Below are 22,325 nucleotides of genomic sequence, written 5' to 3'. Positions count from 1 at the left end.
TTTTTTTTTTTTTTTTTAAGATGACCGGTAAGGGGATCTTACCCCTTGGCTTGGTGGTGTCAGCCCCACGCTCGCCCAGTGAGCGAACCGGCCATCCCTATATGGGATCCGAACCCGCAGCCTTGGTGTTATCAGCACCACACTCTCCCAAGTGAGCCACGGGCCGGCCCTATGAGTATGAATTTTCAAGGGAGATTCTTTTTCCCCTCTGTACTGCTCTGTAACATATTACCCCACAACTTAGTAGCTCAAAATAACATTTATTATCCCACACAGTTTCTGAGGGTGAAGAATCTAGGATAGGAGCAGCTTAACTGGATATTCTATCTAAGCTACTCCTACAGATTTTTTTTAATCAGTTTATGCAATTATTTTTATTGGCATTTTCAAGATATTATTCCCTGTTACATGACTTACATCATTTCTTCTGAGAAATCAGCTGTCAGTGTTATTATTGTTCCTTTGATGGTAATAGGTTTATTTATTTTTTCTCTGTAGCTGCTTTTAAGATTTCCTCTTCATCTTTAGTTTTCAGTAATTTTTTTCTGGTGTGCCTGAGTATAATTTTCTTTACAAACATCTTGTTTGAGGATTTTTGAGCTTCCTAAATTCATGGCATTATTTCTTTTGTGGGTTTTAGAAAATTCTTGGCCATTATCTCATCAAATGTTATGCTGGCCCCATTCTCCCACCTTACCTTTTGGGACACCAATTATATATATGTTAGACCTTTTTGTTGTGTTCCATTTATCTCTTAAACTCTTTTCCATTTCTTTCTATCCTTCTCCCCTCTCCCCATTTATGCTTTAGTTTTTTTCCTGACCTATCATCTAGTTTACTCATACACTCTTCATCTGTGTCTGAGTTAAACCCATATATTGTAGACTTAATTTCAATTATTGTATTTTTCAGTTCTAGAACTTCCATTAGATTTAAAAATTGTTTCCAGTTCTCTGCTAAAATTCTCCATATTGTTATGTTGCATATGTTTATCACCATTATTTTAAAGATTTTTCAGATTATACTGATATCAGGATATCTTGGGCATCTGTTTCAATGGCTTATTGTCCCTCTTAGTTTTTGATCAGATAGTGTTGTCTCCTCTCTCTCTCTCTATATATATATATATTTTTTTTTTTTTCTCACCCAGAAGTCAATAAGACAAAAAAGAAAGAGGTAATTTAGGCTCTAGATGTTTTTTTTCTTCCAAAGGAAATTTACTTTTACTTCTAGCAGACAGTTAAGGTAGGAATAGATCACCTTAACACAATCAGGGATTAAGCTAATTTGAAACTGAGCTTCTATCTTTGTGAGGACTGGTCTATTGTTGTTTAAATTTCTTAGGGGTCCCAGATGAGAGCCTGAAGTATTTACCAAGGTTCTTCCTCCCTGATGATCTCTTTAGTTCAATTTTTATCTTCTCCACCCACTTAGACTCCCAGAAGTTATATTCAATTTCTAGCCACTCAATTGGCCTTTGTGAATTGACAAATACCATGATGGGAAAACTGGCACCAAATGTCAGACTTATATCATGCCATTTTCTCTTTTTTTCTGAAATTGTAACCACTTAATTCTTTTCTACTTTGGTAGCTTTCTGATGCCTTCACACAAACACTTTTAAGCACCTTGTGCAATTTTTCTAGGAAGATTTGTCAGTAAAACGCCAGTTCCAGAGATTTACTTATCCCCTAAGATATTTCTCAAACCTTCCTAGAATTTGTTATTCAGAAATGCTGACACCTTCTGAACATAGGGCATTCATTGCACGAATGATTTTTCTGAGGCCTGTAGATCACTTGCTTAATTATTATACAAGCGTTTATTTAGCTCCAGTCTTACAGTTTCTGTGTTAAATTCTAGAAATAAGTGATGAGTACACCATGGTCCTGCACTGGAAGGGCTCAGAGAAGAGATAAATTTGAATTATTTTCTTTAACCATCCCTCTTATTCCAGAGTTCCTCCAAATAAAATAAACCAGCTTTCAAGCAAGTTTTAAAGAAATGGCAATAATGCAATTTGATGCCTCTCTCACCAGTCTCAGCCTTTTTCTTTCTCGTTTTTGTTTTGTTAGCTGTCATGTACAAGGATCCAAACCCTTGACCGTGGTGTTATAATACTGCACTGTAACTGGCCAACCAATCTTAACGTTTTTCATGAGAAATTGCCCAGTATTAGAAGTCTGCCCAGAGCAGAGTCACAGAGTGGAATGGCTTTGGAGAGTGACAGAAAAAACTTGAGTCTTGACTCCAGTACTCTCTGTGGGCAAGGTACCTTACTTCCACATCTGCACGGTATGGTTAGCATTTCTCATGGGATAACACATGGAAGCTATTATTATTGTTTTTGTTAACTTATCTCATTCTAAAATTTCAAGCTGGTGTTAAAAGCTCTTCTGGAAAGTTGTGCCCACTCATCCTCAAAGCCTCTGAGGAGAGTTACCTGTAGTAGCCGCAGCCGTCACCATTGCTTATTTGCTGCTAAGAATATCAAGGAGGAGGCATTACTCTGCCATCCTATTAGTTCTTTTCTGGTGTCCTGACCCAGAGGGTATCTTGTCACAGTGATATGAACACCCATAGTTATTTCTAGAAAAGAGTTAACTTTCCGTATTTACTTTTGGTGTCTCCTCTTCGGTCAGCTAGAAATGCTGGTTTATTTGATTTGATTCTAATGCCTGTGGGCTTATTTCTTTTACAGTCTGCTGCTTCATCTCACAAGCCACTTCAGGTTTATTTATTTATTTTCTAAACAGATTTATTGAGATATGATTCACATACCAAACAGTTCACTCATGTAAAGTACACAATTCAAGGTAATGGGGCACCTTTGAAGTATTTTAAGGAAATGTTTTTTGGTTTATCATATTATCATTTTTTTTAATTATAGTAAAATATATATAAAATAGAATTTTCGATTTTAGCCATATGTAAGTGCACAATTAAGTGGCAATAGTTATATTCACAGTGTTGTGCAGCCATCACCACGATTTCCAAAACTTTTTCATCACCCCAGGCAGAAAATCTGTAACCATTAAATAATAACCGCATTCTTCCCTCCCCCCCAGCCTCTGAGAACCTCTAGTCTACTTTCTGTCTCTGTGAATGTGCCTATTCTAGATTTTTCATCGAAGTAGAATTGTACAATATTTGTCCTTTTGTATCTGGCTTATTTCATTTACAGTGTATTCAAGGTTCATGTTGTGGCATGTATCAGAATCTCCTTTTTGTGGTTTTATAATATCCCATTGTATGGATATAGCACATCTTGATTATCTATTCATCTCATTCATCTGTTGATGAACATTTGCGTTGTTTCCATCTTTTGGCTATTTGAGTAATGTTACATTGAACATTGGGTTACAACTATCTGTTGAGTCTCTGCTTTTCATTTCTCTGAGTATATACCTAGGAGTGGAATTGCTGGTAGGTTTATTTTTAAAATAGTTTTCTTTCTGAAATAATGAGCTTTTCTAGGCCTAATATAGAAAAAAAAGTCCAAATCAGGTTTTAAAACAGATACTTTTTTGCATAAATTATCACTTTATATTTGGCCTCATCATAACCTCACATTTTTATTGTCTCATATTTGTAGCTACTTCTTCCTGCCCTCTCCCACCCTTGACATCCCCTATTCTTTTTTTGACCTTCCCTGGTTCTTCTGACTGGTGGCTGTGGTAGTCTTAGACCATCACCCCTGCATTCCTCCGCAGCAGCTATTCAAGAAGAGACCCAGCTCTGCACACCACCCGGCCACGACCTTTGTGACTGTCACACTCTGGCATCAGAGCCAGGCAGGAGGATCTTAAACTTCAGTGTGAACTGGCTAGGATTTGTACTTCCAATCCCATTTGGATCTTTAACAATTTCCAGTTCTCTTTTTACCCCAGATCATCTCTTCTTCTCACTCCTGAGGTACAGGTGACATTACCTCTTACTTCACTGGGGAAATCAATGCTATTGAATATGCCATGTTAGGGAGCTTGCACTATAGGTAATGGGCACCTTTGAAGTATTTTTAGGAAATAATAATGTAGTCAGATATGCATTTCAGAACGGTTATTAGGTGAGGCAACAAAAATGAATGTGTATTCAGAATGTATAAAGAAATCATTATATATTACAAGTGTTTTAGTCAGTTCGGGCTACTATAACAAAATACAATAGGCAGGGTTTATATAAAACAGAAATTTATTTCTCACAGTTCTGGAGGCTCAAAGTCCTCCAAGACCAGGGTGCCAGCATGGCCAAGTTCTGGTGAGGGTCCTCTTCTGTATTAAGGACTGCTGACTTCTAGTTGTATGCTCGCATGACAAAAAGAGGGCTAGACGGGTCTCTGGGATCTCTTTTATGGGCACTAATTCCATCCATGATGACTCCACCCTCATGACTTAATCACCTCCCAAAGGCCCCACCTTGTAATGCCATCATATTAGAGGTTAGAATTTCAGCATATGAATTTGGGAAGGATACAAATATTCAGTCCATAACAAAAAGTTTAAAAGATTAAAATAATCATGGGGCCGGCCCGGTGGTGCACTGCTACAGTGCGCCGCTTGGGAAGCGTGGCGGCGCTCCCGCCGAGGGTTCGGATCCCACATACAGACCGGTTCCTGCTCACTGGCTGAGCGAGGTGCGGGAGCAACACCAAGGGTTGCGATCCCATAGCCGGTCCCGGTCCGGTACGGGCGTGACACTGAGGGTTGTGATCCGTGGCCGGTCACGAAAAAAGACAAAAAGGAAAAAAAAAAAAGATTAAAATAATCAGAAATATCAGAAAAATTTTAAAATAACATATTGCGGATTCATTAACTACTTGAAACACCTCCGCCATCCTTTTTTTCTTGCTGTCTTTTAGCTGCATGCTGTTTTATTGTCTCTTCAGATGCCCACAATGCTTGTAATCTTTTTACCTAGAGAGAATAGAAATATTTCAGTTTAGCGTGGCTGAAATTTGTTTTTTAGGATTGAGAGTTTAGAAAAGCAGAAAAGGGGCTAGCCGGTTAGGTCACTTAGTTAGAATGTGGTGCTGACACACCAGAATCAAGGGTTTGAGTCCCCATCCCAGCTAGCTGTCACTTAGTTAGAATGTGGTGCTGACGCACCAGAATCAAGGGTTCGAGTCCCCATACCGGCTAGCTGCCAAAAAAGAAAGAAAGAAAAACAGAAAAGTTTCACATTTTGTTACTGATAATATTATATAAACATTTAGGATTGTTATCAAAATCAGGAAAAAGACCTCTAAGCTCTTTCATATATGAGATATAATATTTGGAAGAAATCTCCACAGACTGGTTCTGGCCCCATGTATTTCAAGCCTTGTTTCCCCTGCACAGCCCACATAGTTCTGGGCCCGGATGCCTTAGGGCATTGCTGTATTAATGTATGATGCCAAGTGAGTCAGCATGTTGGGTGGTGAGAATAATTCACTAGCAATAACTTACCTGCTCATGGAAGCAACAGTATACCATATAAATATACCCTGCTACACTCAAGTTAAATAAATCCCCATCTCAACTGCTCTTTAATTGGGTTCCAAAGGTACCTGTAGCCACTATAAAACCTGCTGACGTAAGAGGACATGTGACACAGAGAAGCTGGAGCAGAAAGAGATGAGAGTCTTAGACTGGTTAAATGATACTACTTTTGCAAAATTTACAAGAATGTATGACAATATAAATACACTGCTAGGACCCCTCTCTTGGAGCATTTCTGGGGGCAGAAGATGAGTTAGGTGGCTGCTGTGGTAACCTAGGAATGAGATGACGGCAGGGGCAGCAGGGAGTGGAGAGGGAACAATAGATTTGAAAAATATTGAGGAGGTAAAAGGGGTAGGACTTAGTATTGATTGAATGCAACTGTGAGGAAGGGTGAGGAGTCGTTGGTTTGTCCAGGTTACAACCCTAGTCGGATAACTAAGTAGGTATTGGTTGGGATCAGGAATAAAGGTAGAGGTTTACAGAGGAGGCACAGGCAGGGAGAAGGAAGCCAGTTCAGTTCTAGGCTTGTTCAGCTCGAGATGCGTCTGGGGACATCCAGGTAGAGGTATCTGTCTAGTAAGCACCAGCACTTAGGAGTGAGAAGAAGCTCTAGGGGGAAGTACGCAAGATGGGCACAATTCTGGAGCCATGAGTGGAGGCAAAGGCTAAAGCCCAGGGAGAGGCTGAGATTGCACACGGAGCCAAGTGAGAAGAGCAGTGGGCCAGGCAAAAGACAAACCCGGGGATCCCCAGCATTTAACCAGGGGCAGAGTAAGACGAACCCACAAATGAGACAGCATCTTTAAAAATGAACATAATTCAATAGCTTATGACATGTGCGGTCATCTTTTTCTCCCTTTTCTTTTTTTGATATTTCAGGTTTGGAAGATAGAAATAAACTACTTTAAAAGATTTAGTGAGCTCTTTCCTATGAGACTTTACAGACATTCAGTTAGCTGATTTGTTAAATGGTATTGAAAATATTTGTGTGCATCAAGGAAAGGAAATTGGATGGTAAATACCCCATATATAGCTCTACCTGTCTCCTTCCTCCACCAAAGACTTAATAAGTGGAACGAGTACATTAGGTGAAGATAGACATTACCTTTCACTGCCGTGGACTCCTAGGGATACTAATTTCCCAGCAGGCTGCGCAAGTCTGTGCTCAGTGGTGAAGGCCCCAGGCATCCCTTTTCATATAAATCTTCAAGACATGACAAAGCTCACGACACTTGCATTTATAAGGTAGTCTCTTTGGTGTGGGTAAAACTCAACCAGACTTGGTTAACACTTTGACCTCGAGGATGAACCATAGAACTGTAGGGCATCTCCCTCATCCTCCTTACTGATTCCTGACAAGGGCACTGGTGAGTTTATTTTTGTATGCTTTCAAATAAATTTAAGACCCATTTTAAGAGTTTTGTTGTAGTTCTTTATAGGGATTCCATCAAAGATAAGAGTCCAGTTGGCTTTTTGGAGATGGGTCACTCTGCAGAAATTAATAAAGTGGTAGCTGAGAACCTCTCTACTTGGAGTGGATTCTGGGATTCCTGAAGATGGTAACTGGGGCTGGGTGGAGGAGTGGGGAGGGGAGAATAGCCACAGTGATTTTCAGTACTTGGAAAGCTTTATGAACTTTGAAACTTGACCCAGGATGAATCAAGTTTCCTGACTGGCTGATTGATTGTCCTGCTTTGTTTATGATTGGAATGACATTGGCTCAGAGAGTAGACACAAGATGTCTTTTGTCAATCCATGGTGCTGGTGGAAACAGGGTTTTATGTCTGATAATTAAAGATGAGAAAGTGAATATTACTTAACTAATGTTAGTCTTTTAAAGCATCACCTACACTCTTGCAGCACAGGCCTCTTCATTTCCTACAGGCTTGGCTTTTCCAGTCCATCTTCCAGAGTGATTTCTCTAAAACACTCATCTGGTTGGGATGTCTTCCAGGACTTGGTCCCCAATTTTCTTCCAGCCTCATCTTTTTTAAAAAATGTATTTATTTATTAATATTGTTATTTTTTTACACTTGAAGATATTGTTGTAGAGCAGTTGCGGGGGAGGGGGAGACAGGGAAGGGGAGAGAAATAGAGTGGGAGGAGGAGGAAGAAGGGGGGGCATGGTCGAGGTCCATGGCAGCCCCCTCTTTCCTGCAGGGGAGACCAGGGGGCTTCAGTCATTGCTGGGCTGGATGCAGATGTCAGGAGGGGTATAAGCCCTTCCACCCCCCCCACCCCCAAACCCCCCACNCCTACCTCCCACACTGGCTCAGGAGCCCAGGGCACTTTTGGCAGTCCAGCCTCATCTTTCAATTCTCCCCTTCTTATACTGACTCTCTGACCTTAAAATGGAGCGGCATAAAATTCTGTGAATGGGGCAGTGCTGTTTATACCTCCTGGTTTCTGTATACTCTCTCTATGCTTTTATCCACCTGGAAAATGAGGGCACACCTCATTTACCTTCTCAGAGGAGTCTCCTTTGACCCATCTCTCAGCAGAATGAGTCACACTTTGTTTTCTGCCATTGTCTTACAGAGTGGAAATCTTTAATACACTACCTCCCATAGTGTGTTAACATAACTTGTTTACACACATTTCTTACACTCCAGACTAGGAGCTGTTTATATCTCCAGTACATACCAAGCACAGGACTTGACACAACTTTCTTTTTTTTTTTTTTTCAAAGTACTTTCTTAATAAGAGTTTATTAGATGAATGAATGAAAACATTAGAGAGGACAATAGAATAGTACCTTTAGCATTCTGAGGGAAGATGATTTCCAATGTAGAATTCTATACCCATCCAAACTACCAACTAAGTGTGACATTCAGAGATTCAGGAAGTTTACCTCACACATACCAGTTCTTAGGAAGTTACTTGGGACTGTGCTCCAATGGAAGGAGGAAGTCATGAGATCCTAGAAACAGGAGCTAAAAGCCAGGAGAATAATGAATGGAAGCCTCAGAATATCAAACCTAGAGGGGAGTCAGTCCCTTGGAGCAGGAAGACTGACAATTCTAGATATGAGTTTGATGCAATCCTTAGAAATTTGGAATAACCTAAAGATGTGTAGACTAAAGGCAGACAGGAAAAAAGGAAGGCAATCAGAAACACCAGGAATGGGTGAAAGAACACAAAAAGCCAAGCAAGACATGGCAGGCCATTATAGCAAACACCATTTAGCTATGTAGAGCAATATTTATATAATTATAACGTGGTCATTGTTGATTGATTTTGAACTCAGAGTCAATATACAGATGAAAGGAAGACTTATGGCTACAGGACAGATGGTTTTAACTTTAACAATTTAACTTTGTCCACCTGATGGTATGAATGTGGGAGTGGGGAGGAGAGGTCAGGGAAGAGTACATATAGTTTGATCTTAAAAAGTGTGAACACAAAGAATAATGTCCTAATTGATGGAACTAAGAAATAAAGGTTAAGGATATTATCTTAAAGTTACAAAGGTAACAAGTAGAGAAACTGAAAATGGTGATACAACCATGTTGGCATGAAAGGAAAATAATCCAGGTGGTACAATTGAACTATAAGCTCATGTGTTAAAGAAATCAATGTTAATGTTTAAAATTGATCAAACAAGGGGCCGGCCCGGTGGCGCACTGCTACAGTGCGCCGCTTGAGAGCGCGCCGGCGCTCCCGCCGAGGGTTCGGATCCCACATACAGACCGGCCGCTCACTGGCTGAGCGAGGTGCGGGAGCAACGCCGAGGGTTGCGATCCCGTTGCCGGTCACGAAAAAAGACAAAAAAAAAAAAAAAATTGTGCATTGCCCTTTATACACGAAGCTTAGTTTCATGTATAAATGGCATGTGAATTTTCAGATATGTGACTTAGCTCATAAAGTTAATTTGTGCTGGACCAGAGCGAAAGTTGGGTCTTTTGAACTGTAAAGTCTTCAAGTGATCAAACAAGAAGAGCAGTGTATTATTTAAAGACCAAAAGAAGCAAAAATAGGAATGATTAAATGATTTTAAAATGGTCTTCTCTGAAGAATAGAACTAAGAGAAAAGTAAGTCAGGAGACTGTTTTTCTTCATTGTAATAGTCTTTTGTCTTCTTCTTCTTAAAATTGTTAGTTTTTATTACTACTTATAAAAAGGGAAACCAAAAAGAAAAAAGAATGAAAGTAATGGAAGGATCCTAAGAGATCATAATAAAACCTACTTAGAAATGCCAGATGGCCACAGACTCTTCTAAGACCTGGGACTTATACCAGGTCATATATATACATGTGTGTGTGAGTGTGTGTGTATCTATATGTATATACATACATAATATTTAATATTTAGTAAGATCATATTTTTATTTTTTTAACTTTTTATTTTAAAATCACTTAAAATTTATAGAAAAAAATTACGGGAATAAAAATAGTACAAAGAGTATTTGTATATTCCCCACCCAGACTCACCCACATCATCATTTCACTCTGTTTGCTTCATCATTTGTGCACAATGAGCATTCTCAGTCTCTCTCTCTCTCTCTGGTTTCTTTTTTTTTTTTTTGTCTTTTTGTCTTTTTTCGTGTCCGGCAACGGATCGCAACCCTCAGTGTTGCCCCCGTACCGGACCGGGACCGGCAACGGGATCGCAACCCTCGGTGTTGCTCCCACACCTCGCTCAGCCAGTGAGCGGGAACCGGTCTGTATGTGGGATCCGAACCCTCGGGCGGGAGCGCCGCCGCGCTTCCCAAGCGGCGCACTGTAGCAGTGCACCACCGGGCCGGCCCATCTCTCTCTGGTTTCTAAACCATCGGAGGACTGCATTCATCATGACCCTTTACTGCTAAATACTTCAGTATATGTTTCATAAGAACATGCAGAGGGCTGGCCGGTTAGTTCACTTGGTCAGAGTGCAGCCTTGTAACACCAAGGTCAAGGGCTCTGATCTCCTTACCAGCCAGCTGCCAAAAAAAAGAAAAGAAAAAAGACGACTGTGTAGAAATACTCTCTTAAATAGTATAGTAAATTTAACATTGATACAAAACTTTAATTTACCGATAAGTTTAATATTTTTTCCTGCTATAGGCTATCTGCCTTAAGATTGTTTTGCCACGTACCTTTTTCCTTTTCTTCTCCCACTCCCCAGTCTTCTGCTGTTTACCCTCATTCTTTCTACCTGTTTTCGCTTTTCTGTTTTGAAGTCTTTTGTTCTATAATCATTTGGCCGATTCCTGGAACTTAAAACACAAACACACACTTAGAAGTAAAAACTTTACCAGATCCTGTTTTGGAAGAAGTCCTTTGTTCTTTTGCCATTCCAAAAATCACTAGCACTGTTGCTGGAGTCTCTGACCTTCCTTTTGAAAAATGGATTTTATGGGTATGTTTCTGAAGGTTTAACAACTTTTTTTCTTTTCTCTCTTTTTCCACCCGGTTCATAGTTTGAAAAAGTACCAGAAGGTATTATCCCCCCATCCACACCAAAGTTTGCATATGGAAAGGTTGCTCTGAAAAAGGTAAGAAAAAGAAAAAAAAAAAAAAAACAGAAATGTTCCATGTGAGATGGGAGTGAGAAATTTAGCAGCATGAGTGAAAGTGCTGTGCGGGGAATCAGTTCATTATTTTTCTGTGAGTTGGTTTTCTGCAAGCCTAATGGGGTAGATGATGTTTCTGGGAAAACAGAGAGATGGTGGGTGAGAAGGTATGTGGCGTGTGAATGGGCTGAGCAGGAGTAGTAGGCGTTCTTCAATCGTTCAGGTCATTTGGGCTCAATTATCAGTTGTCAAAAGCAGTGCCGGAGCCTTCGTGGAAATAAGATGTCACCTCATTGTTCTGCTGGCTAGGCTCTTTCTCCATAATTCACCTTTTCCTGAAGGGGATCCCCAAACCATGGGCATTTTGATAGGCCTCTACCCTAAATTATACACTCCCCTCCATCTCAAAATCATATCCTAATTCTTATGGTCTTTTGTTTATATGGTAAATGGCATATCAGGGGGAAAAGCTAGAAATTAATCATAAGTAAGAGTTAAGGTCATTTTATTCTAGAAAAAGAGGAAAAAGAAGAGAGGTTTTACTTAATAGTCAGAAAGAGTGATGTAAACCAATTTGTTTGACCATGTCTTTTCAGGTTTTCCCCTCCTAAAATCCCTAACTCCTACATATATTAACTTAGAAGAAAGAAAGAAAACATCAACAGTTACTTATTTCTTAAGAATCTTGATATCCTAAAATAGCATCATAAGTTTTTATCTTTAAGCAAAATGCCAAACATGATTATATAATCTTTCCATTCTAGAAGCCCTTTAACATTATGATTGGTTGTTTGGGCTCTTGTAACATTTTCCACCCAGTGTCAGATGCGTGTGCTACCTCCTACAAAGAACACGTTCTCTCTGCCTGATAGGAATCTTTCCTTAGATTAATCAAACATTAATCACACTTGTAAAGGGAGCACTTCTACTTGTTTATTGCTACAGCTACTTAAGGAAAAGATTGTTTTGTTTGTTTTAGAGCCATGAGAAATTTATTTCCATGCAACAGAAAATAACTCCAAATGTTTAAAACAACAACATTGCTAAAACAAAGCTAGGTTAGTTCCTGTTTACCACGGTGTAAATTGTGTGAGCAGAAATGGCTTTTCATGGTTAACTAACTATATACAATTTAAAATAGCAAATTGGCATATAATGAATTAAATTTATATAGAACATAGTTATATAGACTAGAATAGAAGCTTTTACTGAATTGAATTCCTTTAGAAAACACCTATGTCGGTAGCTGGCTTGATGGAATTGTAATTAAGATTTTTTTCTTCGATGCTGCACATTTGCAAGATAACTTTGGAAAGTGTTTATAAAATTCCTATCCAGTATCATGCTGTGGAAAGCCCTGGGTTTTGGAGCCAAACTTAACTGCAAATCCTGGCTCTGCCATTACTCAAGTGGGCTTCTCCGAGTTCCCGTTTCCTCATCTATAACACAAGGACAGTGATGCCTGCCTCACCGGGTAGTTGGGAGCATTACATGAGGTAGTGGGATAAAATGCTCCATCTCACCTGGGGGATGAAGGCACACAGTGACGGGTAGCTATCCTCTTTGTTGTCACCATTGCATCAGAATAAGTATCAGGGTTGCAAGAATACACACTCCTTTGGGTTGAATATGGTAAGTACTTATCGGCTGCCTACTGTGTGCTAGGCACTGGGGTGAGCACAGTGCCTGCTTCCCCTAAAGGAGCTGACAGTCTGGCGAGGAAGGCGAAGATACACACCTGATAAGTGATCCTGGCGTGGAAAATATGCTACCAACCAGTTCAGAGGAGGGTGAAGTAACCATGAAGTAGTTACAATAAAGTGATACAATAGCAGCATATCGAATCTTAGTTTAGTGTCATTTGCCTCTAGTTACTATTTTTACTTCATAGTTACTTTACTCAGGGGCGTTGGGGAAGGCTTTCCAGAGGAGACAGCCACTGAGCCTGGGTTTTCATTCATTTTAAGGATCTTTTCTATTTCTCTGAGCAGGCTGTATTTCTGAGTAGGTATGTTTGAACCTTTTTTTAAGACTACCATCATTTATATTTTTTCATCAAGAGTTAGGGAGTGGGTGGAGAGGACTGAAGGTAATTGGGAAGCAGCATTGAGTGAAATTGGAATGATTTAGGTTTATTTAGAGGTTTGGTTGAATCTACTAATGTCTTTGATAGTTTGGAAATGACATTACCGTCTACTCTAATTGCAAGTGAGGGGTGACAGTGAGTAAACGCTTCCTTTGTTTCTTTTCAGTTAAAGACAGTGGAGGCAGCTCTGGACATCCTGTGTCCCTCTGGGCCCATAAAAAGCCTTTATCCATTGACATTTATCCAGGTGAAACAGGTAGGCTCAAAAGGTAATGCTTCACCTTTTTTCTGGTTGCAAAATTGTGCTTTCTGAATGCAGGAGCCAAAATGGTAAGCAAAGTAATCAGACCCCAGGTAAATTAAGCACGGATCTTCAGGATCTCTGTAGCTTTAAGTACTGCACAGTGGGCTGATCTTTTCTATACCCCCCCCCCATTCTTATTATCTCTCACCTAGGAATAGATCAACCTGCTTCAACATAATTCTGTGCAAAGTATAAATTGAGTGCACTGACTCATCTAAATAATTTTTATTACTAGGCATCAATGGAAACCCACTATTTTAATGCTAAAAAAGACAAGTTAATTATTTGTCTGTTCTTAGCTCAATGGTGTAGGGACTATGTTCTTTATTCTGCTTTTGAAGAGAACAGAACACAGATTTTTTTTATGTGTGTGTATGTGTGTGCATGTTTAATCTCCAGGCACTGACCATCTTTATTTTAAAACCTTCTCCCAACTTTTTATTTTGGAAAATTTCAAATCTAAAAAAAGCTGCAAGGATAGTACAACAAACACCTGTACGCTTTTCACCTAGATTCACCACTTCTTAATGGTTGCTTCAGTTGCTTCTGTTGCTTTAGTCACCTTGTTTTTCTCTCTGTGCACGTATGTAATCAACTGCTTTCCTTTTTTAACCATTTGAGTTAGTTGTTAACATCATAACACTTCACCCCTAAACATTGCAGTATATATCTTTTAAGAAAAAAGACATTATTCTACATGACCACAATATAATGATCACACTTAAGAAATTTAACATTGATACAATCCTATTATCTAATATACACTCTGTGTTCAGGTGTCCCCAGTGATTCCAATAATGAATGTCCTTTATAGCTTAATTTTTTTTCAATCTAGTTTCCAATCCATGACCACACATTTCATTTGTTATAATGTCTCTTTAGTCTTCTTTCATCTGAAACTGCTAAGTCTATCTCTTATTTAGATTCAGTAAACATTTTTGGCACGAGCATGACAAAGGTGATGTGTCCTTCTCAGGGCATGACATCAGAATGCCCATGAGGTCAGTTTGTACCCTGTGATGTTCAGCTTAATGACTTAGGATCTCAGCTCCGTTTTTTGAAATGGAATGTTATCTGAGTTCTCCTTTCTGATTTTCTGTGGAGATTGCCTTCAGGAAGGAGTCTGAACAATAAGGTGACATAATAACAGCAGAAATTAACTTAGTTTAGTGTATTTTGCCTACAGTTACTATTTTTACACTTGTGATTTTATTCCAACAACACTGTTTTGTGATAAATAAAATGGATAATAAAGCCCCCGAGTCCCCCAACCCCCTCACACACACTTTTTCATTAACATTGGGGTAGGGTTCTTTCTCCAGTCCTAGCACACACTGGCTGTCCATCTGTGTCCTCATCTGTAAAATGGAACTTTCTCACTTGGAAAGGCCCTTGAGCACTTCAGGCAAGGCACAGACAGCCTGGGGAGGGAATTCCAGGTTAACATATACACATGTGCAGCCATCGGTCTTTCTCACTGCCCTTCTGCCTTCTGATCTTTGGCCAAGGCAGTGCCCTCAGATTGGGTGGGGCACCCTGGGCCCTGGCTGTTTCAGGTCTGGGGCAAGCCCACAGAATATTTATTTCCAGCAAAACCCATGGAGTGCACTGGCTGCAGGGAGCCGGGTGCAGCCCAGTGTCTCCGCAGGCTGGTGCCTCTGACCCCTGAGGCCTCTGCCACACCTGTGCTCAGGGGCCACCGCTTCCGCTCCCCTCCTGGAAGCCCTTCTCAAGTTTTCCTCAGCCTCTAAGTTAGTACTTACCACTTTGGTTAGTTTCCAATAAACAAACAAATAAGAGAGAGCTTGAGATTTGAGGTCTGGGAGGGAGGTTTCCGTGTGCGTGAAGGTTTGGGTGGGTGGTGCTGGAGCATTTCATGTGTAGCATGTCCCTTTTCTGCAACACGGGAAGGTGGATTAATGTTTCCTCAGCTCCTCCAAACCACCGTTTCACTTGCTGAGGTGTTCTTTTCTTTCTGGGCCCTGGAAATTGGGAATTTTTTTCTCAATTCCATGCTGGTTTTCTATTTGGATTCTCTTCTGTTTTTTTCTTTTCTTTCTTTCTTTTTTTTTTCTTTTTTTTTTTTTTTTTTTTTTGGTGGCTGGCCAGTATGGGGATCTGAATGCTTGACCATGGTGTTATAACACCATACTGGAACCAACTGAGCTAACCGGCCAACCCTGTTTCAGGCTTTCCTTTTGAATCAGGGATTTCATCATCTAAAAATATTTTCTGACTTAGCAACAGGTTACACCTTAGTCTCTCAACTATTTCTTTTCCCCCTGCTCCTCCACTTTAAACAGTTTCTGATTGACTCTTGCTTTTATGGTAGGGGGGATTTAGCCTAAGAACCTAGAGAATGTTTTAACTGAGCATTTCTCTTGGCTTTGTTGTTGTTTGTCTTGTTTTTTTGTTGTTGTTGTTTCTTCTTGGGGGTTTTTTCCCCCCACACAGTCAGTGGAAATGGTTTTCCTTTTTGAATTAACATCAGTAACTTTTGATATCTAATATATGATCCCCTGAGTGACCCTGGGCAAATGATTTAACTTGGCCAGGGTCCAGTCTCCTCTTTTGGGAAAGAGATGCTTGATAAGACACTCTTTGGGGTTCTTTGCAGTTTACTGTTATGATGGTTATTCTATGATCTAAAACTTAAGCCAGGTGCCTTGTTTCAGGTTGAATTTTGCTGGGGGTGGGGGAAGATTTTCATTCATTATGGTTTTTGAAAGCTCACTTTCATACAGGTCAAGAGTAACTATGTTCTCTTTAAATGAATGGCAAGAGTGATGTATTTTTCTTAAATCCTTTTTCTAACCAGTATTATGGGTTTGTGCTGTATCGAACAACACTTCCTCGAGACTGCAGCAACCCAACACCCCTCTCTTCACCCCTCACTGGAATCCACGATCGGGCCTATGTTGCTGTGGATGGGGTAAGAATTGTTTCTGAACTGTGCATTTCTGCCCCGACAGGGAGTATGTAGTCTGCACTTTTAACATGGCATTTGAGGCCTTTGCTCACCTCTTCAACCTCAGGCTCTGCCCTTCTTCTCGATCTCCTTTAGCTGTGCCCCTCTCTTGCTGATATGGCCTCAGGCATGCTCCACCTGCCTGAAATACGCCCTCACCCATCTTAACCCTGAAGGCTGTGTTCAAGGCTTCACCTTCTCAGAAACCTCTGGGTCTCCCTAGTCCAAGACCATCCTTCTCTGATGGACCACAGCATTTTGTATGTGTCACTCTGCAAAGTTCATTGAATTTTGTGCCTTCATCCTGCTTGAGAAAGTATATTCTGATGGATTGCTCATAACACTTATAAGTAAAATGCACAATGAACTTTGTTTCATAACCAAATGCAGATACATTGTAGGATTTCCATTCCTCTCACTGAAATGGTTATATCAAAGAATACATGAAAAGATTTTCTTAACCAATAAAATTTGTTCAGAAAATTTTAAATTACAATATTTTCATTCTCTTATTATAACTAGCTGTGATTTAAGTGGGAGCAAGTTTCTAAGACATTATGCTGTACCGATGGTGATTGTTTCTTGGATTCCAATTTAGGAGTTGTCTTAGTGAATTGTGGTCAGTGTGATGTCAGTTGAAAGAAATCTAACCTTTTAAAAAATTAAAAATATGTTGATAAAATACCTAATGTATTCTTTTTTTCTGTTACATAATTTTCATGGTTAATGCATCATATCAAGTATTTTGAGGTGAGAATACTCCACCTAACTCTCTGATTTTATCTTATCTGACTTTGTCTCATCTCTCCATGTTGGTTAGAAGCTGTTTTTTTATGGCTGACTTTTGCACTGTGAGAACATGAAGCAGTTCCTTTAGTAGGAATCCTCCCCTGGAATTTTGCCTCCATTCTCTTTCCATTAAAAATTGATGCACAGTAAAACATTCCAGGACAAAGGAAACCATCCTAGACATTTCCATGCTGTGGACCATGTCTGGCAATTTTCCTGTTTAGGAAGCAGTGATTGGGGGAACTTGGCCTAGTGGCCAGTGACTTGGGCTCAGGGGCTATCAGCACCACACTCTCCCGAGTGAGCTACGGGCTGGCCCGGGCTCAGGGGCTATCAAAGCATTCCCTACCAATGCTGATGACACTTCAAGGCAAGGGAGTGAGGGCTAAATTAGTTGAGCATGCTGCCTCTCTTTGCTGATCTTCTTACCCCCAATTCTATTCTCATTTGGCCTTGAACCCACAGGTCCCACAGGGAATCCTTACGCGATGCAAATGGATAGCTCTGAACATAACGGGGAAAGCTGGAGCCACTCTGGACCTTCTGGTGGAGAACATGGGGCGTGTGAACTATGGCAACTATATGAATGATTTTAAGGTGGGATAAGCCACACTGTCAGGACTGAGGTTGAAGGGTTGACAAGACTGTGCCCAAGCAGACTGAGGAAGTTTTTGTATATCCACTGAAAAACTCTCACATGTACATTCTTTCCCTTCATGCTTATTAACATAGAAGCAATTTTTAAATTAAATTATTTTTTAATATTTAAGGTGTACAACTTAATGTTTTGATATATTTGTATGTTGTGAAGTGATCACCACCATGAAGCTAGTTAAAACATCATAGAAGCACTTTTTAAGAGCTTTTGCCAAGTTTGATGAGTGAACCTACCCTGATTTGTTTTGCAGCCTATAAGCTGAGTTGTTTTGAAGAGCTGTTTTCCTCTGCAATGATGAGAAAGTCGAGCTTTGCAAACAGAATGCTTCTTTTTTTGCGTTTGGTCATCCTGCAGAAAGAAACAGGAGGAGGAAGCCCCCCCACTGTGCTCTTCCTCTGCGGAAGGCACTCCCTTGCCAACAAAGCCCTTAGCATTTGGTCTACTCTGTTTTGTGGGTTTGGACAGTCAGTCCATGACAAACTCTTGGATTATAGACAGACTTTTCCCTTGGTGCACTGCCTCTCGCCTCTGTGGGTTACTCTGTGTCCAGGTGTCTAGTCCTAAAATGTTTTTCTAAAAAACATTTTTAGAGCATTATTTAGCAAACATTTGTTAAGCTCCCCTCTGTGAGATGCTCCATGAGGTGCTTGGGGGGGATGCAAAGATGTTGAAATACAGGCTCCCACTCAGGTACCTCCACCCCTGAAGAGAAGAGAAGGCCTCATCAAGGGAACTATGGCACCACCCAGTCTAGGACAGGACAGGTGTCATGCTGTCTCCTGATCCCCTTGATGGCAACTCTGAGGCAAGGCAATTATACACTTAGGGAATGGCTGTGCATGGCCCATCTTTTTCTTCAGTATAAATGTCTCTCTTATAGTCCTTGTGCTCAGGTGCTAATTAGTAGCCTTCCTGCCTGGCTCACATAGTTCACGCTGACCCATGGGTTGATTGGGGACTCTGTTGTGTAGTTTCTGGGTCCTCAGCACCTAGAAAAGAGGCTGGCACACAGCTGCCAGGTTAATGTTTATTGAATTACTAAGTGGACAATTGAGGCTTGGCATCAGAAGGTGTCCTGTGACAAATCTGGGATCTCAGTGGGAATGGAAAAGTTCCCCAAGTAAAGGCCGTGAAGGGGAAGTTAGATGAGTCATGAGCATAGGCTCCCATGTGGTGGCTACTGCCATGGACACCCCAGCAACTTCTGAATACAAGTCTGAGTTTTACCATCATCATTACCCTTTATGTCCTTTTACAGATGTCAAAGTCTCATTTATGTTACCTCCTTTGGTCCTCACCACAGGGGAGCTGACTCAGGTGTGATCATCCCTGAGAAGACTGCTGAGGGGCGCAGGGCAGGCCTCGCTCCAGGTTGTGGAAGAGGCCATCTCCTTCCTCCCTCCCGTCTGCAGCAGAGTGAATGTTCTTTTGCATCCCCCACACCTCTGTTCTCCCATTCCTCAGATTCCATCTGTATTAGTCCATTTCTGTTGCTTATAACATAAATACCTGAAACTGGCTAATTTGTAAAGAAACAATATTTATTGCTTATAGTTTCAGAGGCTGGGAAGTCCAAAGTCCAGATAACACATCTGATGAGGGCTTTGTTGGTGGGTGGTGACAGCAATGCAAGATGTCACATGGCAGCTGACTGAGCAGAGAGAAAGAGCTAATCACACAATCTCCTTTTAAAGCCCTCAGAACCATGCCATGACCACCGTTAAACCATCAACTTATTACTCCATTCACTAGGGCACGGTCCTCACAATCTAATCACCTCTTCAAGCTCCCACCTTTCCATTACCATAATAGGATTTCCCACCTTCTTAACATTGTCACAATGGGGATTAAGTTTCAATGAGTTTGGGGGGAACAGTCAATCCACGGCACCATCTTTTCTTCCATTCTAGCAATAGCTTCTAAGCAAACACTGAAGATTGGGAGATTTGGGGTCAAATGGTCTAGTAGCTCAACTCCCTTTCTGTAGAAGCAGAAACTGGGCCTTTTGTGGAGACATCCCAACCTCCAAAAGAGACAGAAAGTAGGAGTCTGGGAAATATACCTCTTCCCAAGGAGATGTGACTCAGCCTCAAGCTGTATCTGTGTTACTTTGATGTACAAATAGTTTGGATCTCAATTACTGTTGCTGTTTTGTGTCACAGTTTGCTTTTCCAGGGCTGTAACGCAGAGACACCTGAAGCCTTTTTCCTTTCCTCTGAAGCTCACTGTACTCTGTTTCTCCTTTGCAGGGCTTGGTTTCTAACCTGACCCTCGGCTCCCATATTCTCACGAACTGGACAATCTTCCCACTGGACACTGAGGATGCAGTGCGCAGCCACATGCAGGACTGGGGCAATGGTGACAGTGGCCACCATGATGAAGCCCAGGCCCATGGCTCATCTAACTACACACTACCAGCCTTTTATGTGGGGAACTTCTCCATTCCCACTGGGATCCCAGACTTGCCCCAGGATACCTTTATCCAGTTTCCTAGTTGGACCAAGGTATGTGTCTTCATGAAAAGAGTTTGAATTCAGGTGTCAAACATCTGGTTTTAGTGGCTGAGAAAGAATCAAAAAGAGCCTTAATGAGATGCTGTGTGACAGATTTTGAGTGCGGAGTTTTGAGCTAGAGGGTTTTCTGTGTTAGTTTGTTCATTCCTCAGGAAGGAGCAGGATTGTGGCAGATCTTCAGGGATTCAGTGGCCAGCTTAGAGGTGCCACCATTTGCCCCATTTATCGACTTCCTTTAGTGAATGACACTTTTTTGCTTCCTCTAAGAAAAACCATGGCCCTTTTTAAAAATTTTATTTATTGTCATTTTTTTTTTACATTCTAAGATGTTGTGGGGCAGTTGGGGGGAGGGGGAGAGAGGAAAGGGGAGGAGGAGGAAGGAGGGAGAAGGGGGTGTGGTCGAGGCCCATGGCACCCCCCTCATTCCGGCAAGGGAGCCCAGGGGGCTTCTGGCCCCGGCTCAGTCATGGCTGGGCTGGATGTGGATGTCAGGGGGGCATGGCTGAGGCCCTCGCCCCCCTCCACCACAGGTAAGGAGCCCAGGGCCCTTCCGGTGGCAGCTCAGTGGTTGTTGCTGGACTGGATGCAGACATCGGGGAGGGGCATGGCTGAGGCCCTCGGTCATGGCCCTTTTGAATAATGTTTATGAGTGGCACTTCCTCTCTGTCTTAAGGAAAATCCAGTCCTGGCAATCCCCACTTTCATGCAGCTGCACACCATTATCTATATGATTCTCAAGTCGTCCTTGTCCATTTCATCTCCCAGTCACATCCTTTATTCTTTGAAGACATTGGCATATCTTCCTTCACTGTCTTCTTTTCCACCTCAAGTCCTATTTTCATCCTCAGTCACCTTACCATGACTCAGTCATTCAGCAAACTTACTCTGTGACTATATATGCCCAAGGTTTGTGCCAGGTACTAAGGATATAGTGATGAATAAAACCAGGCATGATCCTTGCCCTCATGGAACTTTCAGTCTAGCAGGAGAGGCAAACCTGAATCACATAATAACCCCATATTAAATGGTAAAACTGCAGCTGTGATGGTTCTAAGAAGAAATATGGGTTGATGATAGTTGGGGCATTTGACCTTGTAGGGAGCTCAGGGAAGCCTTCCCTAAAAAAGTGATGCTTGATGGAGATATGAAGGATGAGCAGGAATTGACACAGCAACAAAGGGAGGAAAGCATGTTCCAGGGAGAGGCAACAGCATGTACAAAGGCAATGTGACTGGAAAATGGCAAGTATGGAAAGAAGGTAGAAACCAGTTTGGGACAGGCATTAGAGGCCATGTTAAAGGTTTGTCTGTATGTTGAGAGCCACTGAAGTAAGAGAGTGATGTGATACAATTGTGACGTGTGACAAGCTCTTCTGACCACAGTGTGCAGAATGGGTTGGGTGAGCATCACATATTGCACACAGGTATTGATATTCAACACCCACAGATATGTAAAATCAACTATATTTCAATGAAAAAAAAAAAGAAATGGATTGGGTGAGGGTACTTGTGGATTCAGGGAAAGCATCTAGGAGGCTGGACCATAGTCTCATTGGGAGACTGGGACGGCAATGGCTAAAAAGGAGATAACATCAACTATTTGGTTTTTTGTGGGGTTTTGTTTGTTTGTTTGTTTGTTTCCATGGCTGGCCAGTACGGGCATCCAAACCCTTGACCTTGGTGTTATAACACCATGTTCTAACCAGCTGAGCTAACCTGCCAGCCCCACATCAACTATTTGTGAGATGTTCAAAGTTAGATTCCTAAGATTTGATAATGGATTGGATGTGAGGGTTTGGGGAGATGGCTGTGTCTCAGGTAACTCAGGTTCCAGGCTTGCTGCTGGGCAGATGGTACCATTTACTGGGAGAAGAAGCTTCAGAAGAGGACTCAGGCTGGGAGAGGGGTGTTGTGAATTTAGATTTGGACAAATTAAATTTGAGAGGCTGCCTTAGTCTGGTCAGGCTGCTATAACAAAATACCATAAATTAGGTGGCTTATAAAAAATGATTTATTTCCCATAGTTCTGGAGGC

At 41.3% G+C, this 22,325-nt stretch overlaps 1 protein-coding gene across 1 annotated transcript in view; it reads left to right on the top strand.

Moving 5' to 3' along the window:
- GLB1 (galactosidase, beta 1) overlaps positions 1-22,325 on the top strand; it is a 94,641-nt gene that overhangs the window by 53,971 nt on the left and 18,345 nt on the right. The window contains exons 11-15 of the mRNA XM_008578083.1: positions 10,882-10,956; positions 13,227-13,316; positions 16,183-16,296; positions 17,587-17,718; positions 20,029-20,283. Coding sequence (XP_008576305.1) covers positions 10,882-10,956; positions 13,227-13,316; positions 16,183-16,296; positions 17,587-17,718; positions 20,029-20,283 — 666 coding nt within the window. The remainder of the gene's footprint in view (positions 1-10,881; positions 10,957-13,226; positions 13,317-16,182; positions 16,297-17,586; positions 17,719-20,028; positions 20,284-22,325) is intronic.

Source organism: Galeopterus variegatus, unplaced genomic scaffold (assembly GCF_000696425.1).
Source record: "Galeopterus variegatus unplaced genomic scaffold, G_variegatus-3.0.2 Scaffold1627, whole genome shotgun sequence".
Lineage (NCBI taxonomy): Eukaryota > Metazoa > Chordata > Mammalia > Dermoptera > Cynocephalidae > Galeopterus > Galeopterus variegatus.
This window is presented reverse-complemented; position numbering and strand designations above follow the sequence as displayed.